Source organism: Lactuca saligna, chromosome 1 (assembly GCF_052625555.1).
Source record: "Lactuca saligna cultivar CGN05327 chromosome 1, ASM5262555v1, whole genome shotgun sequence".
Taxonomy (NCBI): Eukaryota; Viridiplantae; Streptophyta; class Magnoliopsida; order Asterales; family Asteraceae; genus Lactuca; species Lactuca saligna.
Window position 1 is genome coordinate 45972128 of NC_136417.1, and position 9639 is coordinate 45981766.

The 9639-nt window shown below is 30.2% G+C and overlaps 1 protein-coding gene across 1 annotated transcript; it reads right to left on the bottom strand.

Annotated features, from left to right (window-relative positions):
* Window positions 1-2510: 2510 nt before the first annotated feature.
* Window positions 2511-7018, bottom strand: LOC144997784 (uncharacterized). Its single transcript, XM_078957654.1, has 6 exons — window positions 6920-7018; window positions 6543-6797; window positions 5951-6024; window positions 5322-5846; window positions 4943-5054; window positions 2511-3214 (listed from the first exon to the last, which is right to left on the bottom strand). The coding sequence occupies exons 2-6, from the start codon at window positions 6589-6591 to the stop codon at window positions 2688-2690; spliced, it is 1287 nt and encodes a 428-aa protein (XP_078813780.1). The 5' UTR covers window positions 6592-6797; window positions 6920-7018; the 3' UTR covers window positions 2511-2687.
* Window positions 7019-9639: the final 2621 nt, after the last annotated feature.

The following is a 9639-nucleotide window of genomic DNA, read 5'->3' on the forward strand; positions in this document are numbered from 1 at the left end:
CATGAATATATATATATATATATATATATATATATATATATATATATATATATATATATATATATATATATATATATATATACATTTGACTTGGGTAAAGTTGGATATTTAGGGGGTGTTTGGATTGGCTTATTGCTTATTAGCTTTATTTGTGGTGGGAATAAGCAATAAGCAATAAACATCATCTTTTTTTTTCTATCCAAACACCCCCTTAATGATATATATATATATATATATATATATATATATATATATATATATATATATATATATATATATATATATAGCCATTCAATGATAAACACACATGTCGAAAGAAAAGTTGATGATCTCTTGTGAACTGGATCGGTGGGATGGCCTTGACTGCCAGTAATGTAGCAATTTTTTTAATGAAAAAAGGATGAGCAGCTCATCCTATACAAACCGATGGTGGTAATCTTAGTGAGCAGAACCAATGTCCAATACGGATATTCTTAAAGCTTTAATAGTAGAAAGGTTTCTGGTTAGAGAACCAATGTCCAATAGGGATATTCTTAAAGCTTTAATAGTAGAAAGGTTTCTGGTTAGAGGTATCAAGTATCAGTGGAAATTATCCCCTTAGTGGTAAGTGGTTGAGGGTTTAATTTTTGTTCCGGACAAAAAGAGTAGTTTATGAATAAGGAAAATGAATTGTTAGTGTAGTTATTTTTTCGTCTTATTTATGTGTATACAATTTTTTTTTATATACATTTGACCATTTAACTTGTTAAATGTGTTTACATATTACCATTGTCACCTACTATAGCTAGTGATAATGATAATATGTGAACACAATTAACAAGTTAAATGGTCAAATGTGTACAAAAAAAGAAAGTTGCGTAAATGTGAATATTTTTTTTACAAATTTCTTAAAACTTTTTATAATTTCTTATAACATTTTTATGATATTTTTTTCTTATATGTTTTTCTAATATAATGTTTTTGACTTTGCTTATATTTTTTTTTGAACTTTTTTTATACTTTCATATTGTTTTAATACAAGTGTTTTTAAACCAAATAAATGTAGTAAAATTTTCTTACAAGTTTTTAACTTTTTCTTTTACATTTCATTCAGTTTTTTTATAACATTTCAAAATATGTTTTTTAAATACTAGTTTAAAACGTTGTATTAAAAACATTAAAAGTATTTAAACTTCTAATTAAAAAAGTATTAAAAAATTGTAATAATCTTAAAACATTTACATTATATAGATTTTTTTTGTTCTTTTATTTGCTACATAATATTTTCATTTTATTTTTTTGAGTAAATTACACGAATGGTCCCTATGGTTTAGGGTAATTTGCGCGTTTGGTCCATAACTTATTTTTTTAACTCGGAAGGTCCCTACTGTTTGTTTTTGTTACGCGGTTGGTCCCTATCTTACCTAAAAAGACTATTATGCCCTTGATTTTTTTAATTTATCTAAATAAACACACCCCTAATCCTACCCCATCACCTTACCTCACCTACCCCATCATTTTTTCCTCTTTAAATAATAGTCTTTTTAGATAAGATAGGGACCAAACGCGTAACAAAAATAAACATTAGGGACCAAACGTGTAATAAAAACAAACCATAGGGACCTTCCGAGTTAAAAAAATAAGTTAGGGACCAAGCACGCAAATTACCCCAAACCATAGGGACCATTCGTGTAATTTACTCTATTTTTTTAAAAGACATTTCATACTTATTGTTACATATTTAATTTATTTAATTTTATTGTTAGATATTATTTATTTTAAATATATTTTATATGCTTAAAAACAAAAGAAAAAAATATAAGAGAGTATATAAAATATTTCACATAACAAAAACATATTTGTTAATTAAAAAGTAAAGTTTACAATTGATCAAAATTTAATTAATATTTAGTACGTTATGGATACTTTAAAAATAACGTTTAAAAAATAATACAAATAAATATGAAAAACAAAATCGCTATTAAAAGTGGGGAAACTGACTTATCAGAGTAATTAACTTTTCGTTTTGTTCACATTTAGAGAACTTTCTTTTTCGTACACATTTGATTATTTAATTTGTTAAATGTGTTCACATATTACAATTGTCACCTGCTATAACAGGTATAGCAGGTGACAATGGTAATATGTTAACACATTTGACAAGTTAAACTGTTAAATATGTATAAAAAAAATTGTCTAAATGTGAACAAAGCGACAAAGATGATTGCTCTGGTAAGTCATTTTCTCTTATGGATATGATATGAAGTGTTTTTGTCTTTCTATAAATAAACAAATAAGAGCTTAAAGTTTTAATTGCTAAACGATGACATAAAACAAATAAGAGCTTAAAGTTTTAATTGCGAAACATTGACATAAAACAATACAAGATTTAAAGTTGAAACAGACATAAAATTATACACCATACCAAAACAAGATGTAGTATATCGGTTAGAAATGGGCATAAAATCTGACAAAAAACCTTTCAAGATATATCGTCTAAAAATCCATAAAATCCATAAAATCCAAAAACCAAAGTTAGTTCATGAGTTTACTGATCTAAATGTAATCTAAACTTTCTGTTCTTTTCTGGAGCTAATAAAACCAAATCCAGAGTAACTACAAGTCTCCAGAAAGATTGCTTTTGATTTGGTAATTTTAGCTCTAGAAAAACGGATTTTTCCTTTTCTACCTTGTAACTTTCATTGTTTCTAGTTTTCTATAACCTCTAGTATTAAATCAGTCAATACTAAATCCGAAAGCAGCTTACCTAAATTGTTGATTTGGTTCTTTTCAATCCACTCAGGATCCTTGTCATAATTATTTACAACAAAATTTTCACCTTCTTCTATATCAATCTCTTCAGCCACCTTAACCACCTGATCTTCAATGCTTAATTCCGAAAGCATCAGTTGACTTTCCCCTTGTGCCACCATTGACTTTGAGATTTTAATGAATGTGTGTTCTATATAGTCATAAAGCAGGTGCTTTTCGGATTTTGACAATACTGCCCCTTCGAAAAAACAGTTTTCGATACGATAGAATAACCTTGGATCTCTAGGGTGGTGGATGGTGTCAGGGGCAGTTTCGTTAATATCGGAAGATTGTAGGATATGTGCTGAGAATGAAGATTCCCATGTAACAGGCTCTGTGGATGCATCCGCTAGATTGCGTTTTTTGGTATGTATAGGAGTTGATAGAGACTCGATTTTTAGGATATGAAGTTGTTTCTTGATATCTGAAAATGGTTGGAAAATGATGAAATAAAAATGGATTAGTGGGGTTGATTGAGGTGCATAAAAAAAATCTTGAACCACTTTACATTGCATGTTGAGTGATATCATTTAGGTTTTTGAATGTGTATGTATGAACTTAGAAGGGCGAATTGGTCATTTACTCACGTTCATTGATTATTCGGTCCAAAAAAGAAATTGTGTTTTGTGTATAGACATCATTTACGCGTTCGTAGCTTTATACATATAGCACTTAAATGCTAACTTTTATTCGCGACTAAACCTAATGAGGTCTTTTATTAATAAACTGGTTTAATTTTTTATTGTATTTGCAACGCAACTAAACTCGACCTTTCGTTCAAAAAATGTTATTTATAAAGATTTTTTATTTTTAAGATTATAGGAAATATGAAGAATATGTTTCACTCTAAAACAAAAATAAACCATTAATTTAAAAATATTAGATCAAACTAAAATTAAAATCTAAGATTTCGAATTTTGGGATTGTATATGGAAATTTGTAAATATTGAAATTAGGGGGAAAAAATAGAAAACTTTATTTTTTTTTTACGTAAATAAAGTCTAATATAATCAAATATGTTTATTCAAAAAAAAAATCCAACCAATAAATGGTTGACACGTGTAAAAGAGGAAAGGGAAAATGACAATCCAACCCAACACATAACACATGAAAGGAGTGCTTGGGTAAGTACTTAACTTATCTTTATCTTATGTGAAAACGGAGTTTCAAAAAAGTTTTTGGATTAACTTATCTAGTACCAACATGTAATAAGATGATAAATTATTGTTTAGTTTTTGAGAAATTGTGTTTATATGTGTAATAAGAAAATAACTTATCGAAAACTCATTAAATAAGTTGATAAGTAAAAATGAATTAACTTATCAAAAACTTTTTATTTAAATCACCAAGTATATCAAACACTTAAAACTCCTTGTTATCGGTGTCAAACTGCAACAAATCAGTAAGTATTTCAAATAAGCAATCTCAAACACCACTAAGATCACCGATATTGAAAAAGAAAAAAAAACATATTAAATAATGTTCGTCAGAAATAAGTTTTTGTAACTAAATGAATAATTTGAATGAGAGTGAGTTGTTCTACTACAATGTCACTAGTGGAAATCTAATAAAACAAATATATTATTACGTGCATCTGCGATATTAGTTAAAAGAGTTACGACTCATTATAAAACTTACATTTCCTAAGAGAAATTAAATAAAACCGACAACCCTCATCCCGTCGGAAATGAGTTTGAAATTTTAATTTACAAATCATAGGTATTGTCCTTGTCCCTAGTTTTTATTTTCCTATATTAGTACATACTCCCTCATTGTTTTTATTCTCATAGTTTAAGTCACAATCTATCACTAGATATTTCTCCATAGTTGTACAAGATTAGCTTTAACTTCTTAAATATTTGTTAAACTTAGGTCTTCTTTAAGTAATTTATCGATCGTGTTACATATTGTATTGTTGTATTATAAAATTTATTTCATATTGTATTGTTGTATTATAAAATTTATTTCCTAAATTATGTGTTGATCTCACTATATTGCATGTCATAACTTTATTTCTTGTATGTTGATTCATGCTTGATAGAAATTTATATGTATGCTAATAGAACATAGAACTACAATCACTTTACGAAATATTAGATTAGCTTGTAAAAAAAAATATAAAAAAAGTAACAAAAAAAAGTTTAGAAGTTACCTTGAAATCGAGCATCAAGTCTCTTGAAGTGATCAGAATGGGAAGATACGTCTTCTATAGGACTAGACATCCGAAGGGGAGACGTGCCTTTTGATTTTGCATTCAATGGTTCCTATGACAAGAATAATGATTTAATAAGCTTCTTGAAATGGAACTCAACTTGTCGACAATTGTTGCTACAATGTTATATGGTGACAAAATATATGACCTAGATTTCTATTAGAGTTGACGCGACTAGAGTTTCGATAATCTTAAAATAAATAAAACAATTGTAAGGTTAAGTTTGTGACATATATTTAAGGAAACCTTTATTTGCACCTAAGCTCAATTACCTTGATCATGTGAATTATATATAGTTTAGATAGGAAAGTAACAAAACCTGAAAACTTTTTGAACCAGTTTCCTCAATTTCCCCATACAAATTCCCATATCCTACCATGACATCATCATTAAAGGGATCACTATATACCACTATTTTCTCCTCAGCATCAGCTTCATAACAAACACTCATTCTATGATTTGAGTCTTGAAAAGATGGAAGAAATGTTGAACTTGAACTTGACATTTTATTCTTAGCTTCACTAATAAGAGAGGCTTCTGAAAATTTCGATAGTGAATGTGTGAGTCGATCATTCAGCCCAAATGTAATTCTGGAAGGAACTGTTATCACTTCTGATTCGATACTAAAACATTCTGTGTTGTTTGGCTTCAGAAGCGTGATCTTTTTTGGAGGAATGTCGGATTTAGACACCTTGTTCTTTCCTAATGTAATTCTTTGTTGCTTGCTGATAGGTCTAGCAGATGAAATTCCATTTTTGCCCATCAGTTTGGCTAAAAAACTGGATGATCGTTTTTTGTTCTGATTACTCTGTTTAGAAGTGCTTTTTCCGACTTGAAACTTGAACTACAATCAAGAAAGTTAGTCACTTTCATGAATTTGGAATGAAAAAAGATGTAAACTTTGTGTAAAATATACTCGAATACAAAGAGAAAAGGGATTTCACATACCAAACTGTGATCAGTGGTTGCATTATTAGGGCACCACGATTGAATTGTTCTTCCTTTCGGGGTTTCATCAGTCACTGGAAAAGTTTACATTTGTTTATTCGAATGCATAATTCATAATTACTAAATCGGATAGAGAAAGGATCCAATTTTGACATCATTTTAAAACCTAAGAACAGTAATTTTGACTAAAAAAAGGAAAATCACAGAATATCAAACATCATAAGTAAACAGATAGTTAAACAAAACGCAGATTAACACGTCTAGGCTATAGAAAAGTTCAAATCCATTGTTTCATAGAACATTCATGAAACAGAACAAGAATTAATATTTTTATTCTTACGTTTCCACTGTTCTACATTTTTTTTTTGTTTCTACGATCAATTTCATCATCAATCAGTAGAAACGTAAAGTTGATCAATACAGCGAGTGGAACTACTTCGTTCTTTAAACAAATTCATCGCGAACAAAAGCTTCACATAATGCATCAAGCTTTTTTCAGTTGAACTGCTCACTCCCCTCAACAACAAACCAAATTCCACAGCTATACACATGAGAGAGAGAGAGAGAGAGAGAGAGAGAGAGAGAATTTTACCTCCAAAAAGGCAAGGAAACTTCAATTTCCTTCTCTTAACTCTATCCATTTTGAATTAAACCAAAATCGAACTCAAAAAAAGGTTATCCTCCTTCTGGTTTCTTTAAAAAAATTTCAAAACAGGGAAGTTCCTAAGAAACCTCCAGTAGATCGATATAATCGGGGGAAAAAGCACGATCAGGGAAAATTGAATGAAAACTCGAGTTCAGATGTCTTTTTCATCAAATTGTATCATCCTCGATCGAAAGCACATACCTACACCACGTAAAAACACACACAAATGCAAACTCTGATTAACATAACAATTAATTCAGCCTTACAAAACACAGATATATACGAAGAGAGATAACGAGACTTCAGAGAGAGAAAGCCCTTACATTAATGGCTGCTCCGATTGATCGTTCAGAGAGAGTGAGAGAGAGAGAGAGAGAGAGAGAGAGAGCCTGTGTTTTTGAAGTTTCAAGTGAAAATCTTACAGGTTCTGTAAGAGTGGAAAGGAGAAAAGAAGCGTGGTAACAGTAAAATCATGGGTTTCGCGGGCTAGTGATGGGACCCACTTCCACTTGGTACAATCTCCTTATGCCACGTAATTCACCTCCTTCGTATGCCAAAAAATATATTTATTGGAATATGAATTAATTACTATTAATATTTCAACCAGCTAATATATAATTTCACATTTGACTTGATATACATTAAATAGTTGACTTGATTTGTTGTAATTAATAAAAATATTACATTGTTTATTAAAAATATTTAATAAATATTATACCATAATATTGTATTAAGATCTTAATGTATTACCATCTTAGTCAGAAATTTAAGGTTTATTTTTGTTTGTAATTTAAGTAAGATTTTAGTCATGTATTAAATACTTCGGCCAAATTTAAGATATACCAACACAATATTGTACTTGAATTGTGGTTTCTACTGTTTTTGTCGATAAAAAATTAATGTTTGACTTGGACTATAACTTAAGTAAAATATTTAGTTTGTTGAATGCTTTATTTGTCATTGTAAATTTGTAACGTTTATCTTGATGGTAAAATACTTATTTATTTATTCATTAACTACTTTATTTTCTAAATAACATTTGTAAATTTTAAATACTATTATTAAAATTAGAATGATAATATTCTCACTTGACAAGATATATCTGGTGGATCACAAGGTATATTTGAACTTTTTTGGAGAACATACAGTTTACTGTAAAGAACTTTTGAGGTTCAAATACAGGTACGATATGGTTAGGGATGTTTTGTCTGACATATTTAAGTGTGCCGGGGTTTCCGCCAAGAAAAAGGCGTCCATGAATTTCCTAACTGACCTAGTAGAAGGAATGTCAACGCTTAGATCGGCTGACATCTCACAGTAGATACGACTAAAAAGAAAAGGCTTCTTTTTGTACCCCCAATACTAAACATGCATATAGTCTCAGAAAATGAAAATTATGTATGTCCGAATCGATCTCAATGGATCCCTCGTGACTGCCCAGAGGAGAAGAATAGGTAGGGATGACAGGATTGGAACCCGTGATATTTTTTACCAAAAAAAAAAGGCGCTACCAAGCTGCGCTACATCCCTTTCAATTGGTCGTATTTGGCCGAAGAAGCATCGGACAGGTTGGAGTTCTTACCTTCTTGGGATTCCATGGACCAAGATCTGCTTTTATTATATGGGCAATACCGATCTACTTTAGTAGATCATATGGATGTAGAAAAAGCTTCTCATTTTGATGAATTGGAAACGCGGGCCGGGCTTAGAGCGCGTGAAACTCATCACTACCTCGTAAGGGCGTTGAGACCATAGCATGTTACACGAAAGCGCCGCTTTCTCTGTAGTATTGTCACACAGCTGCCCGCCTAGAAGAGCCACTCGCTCTGTAGTGTTGTCACACAAGATAAGCACGCCGCCCGCCTGCTGGCCGGGCGAATCTAAGTTCTCTTCCGGTCAACTGTCCACCCAGTCAAGTGCAAAAAAAACACAGTAGAATCACGCAACGCACGCTGCTGGTGTGCTTCCTGCTCGCGAGGAAAGAAAGAAGAGCGACAAGGTTAAGTTCAGATTTGACTGTTTGCAGCATGGGAGCAGATTACCCAAAAAATACCTGGGAACAATGAAAAAACAAAAAAAGATATCTCGGTAACGAAAACTATAGGGGGCTGTATTATTTTGATTTTTGGATGGGTTGGAGGGAAACACACATGTGTGGACCAGGGGTATTCTCTCTCGTGGGCTTGAGAGTTGGGGGTTTCACAGCAGGACATGCTGCTTTAAAAGCTGTTACAAGCAAAATTACTAAACATGAAGAATCATACATGGAAAATCAATACGTGTTCATAACATTTTCATTTGATACGTTTGGTTTTCTCGTGCCAGATGTCGTGGAATTTCTTGATAGAGTACAACAGATCATGCATAACAATATTATATCCCCTAGATCTATGAACAGTTTGTTGCCCGTTTGATATCTCATTCGTTATACGATGATAATTAATTTAATAAAAAAAAACTTTACTTGAACAAAAAAAGTTCAACTTTGAACCAAGAATTAAAGAAAAACGGTTTCAATGATATTTAATATAGTTTATAAACAAATTAAGAATCAAGTTAAAAGACTTATAATTAATTATATGTGATTGCTTATTATTTGAATAAAACTAAATTATGTAGTTGGATAAATATGTTATGTAGACAATATAGATTGTCATTTTGGATTTGGAATTAACTTTTATTACATAAAATGAAACCAAGTAATCTAAACACTAAATAACAGTTTTTTGTTTATTAATTCTTAATATTTATTTCTATATATATATATATATATATATATATATATATATATATATATATATATATATATATATATATATATATATATATATATATTATTAAATTGTTAGGGTTGCTTTATTAATTATATTAAATGGCTTTTCCTAAATTAAAAATATCTTATAAAAATCTCATTTCACATTCATCAAACTCAAGCATTGGCCATAGGTCAAGCTTCATGTTTCATCAAACTCAATCGTCTTTCATCAGTTTTTTATAAATTTAAATTCATAATCGAATCATTAGCTTGTATTTTTTTTTAGAA

Coding starts and splice junctions, on each gene's coding strand:
- LOC144997784 (XM_078957654.1), bottom strand. CDS start 6,591: ATGGATAGAGTTAAGAGAAGGAAATTGAAGTTTCCTTGCCTTTTTGGA. Junction 6,025..6,542: donor GTTTCCTTGCCTTTTTGGAG/GTAAAATTCTCT, acceptor AAACTTTTCCAG/TGACTGATGAAACCCCGAAA. Junction 5,055..5,321: donor CTGGTTCAAAAAGTTTTCAG/GTTTTGTTACTT, acceptor TTCTTGTCATAG/GAACCATTGAATGCAAAATC.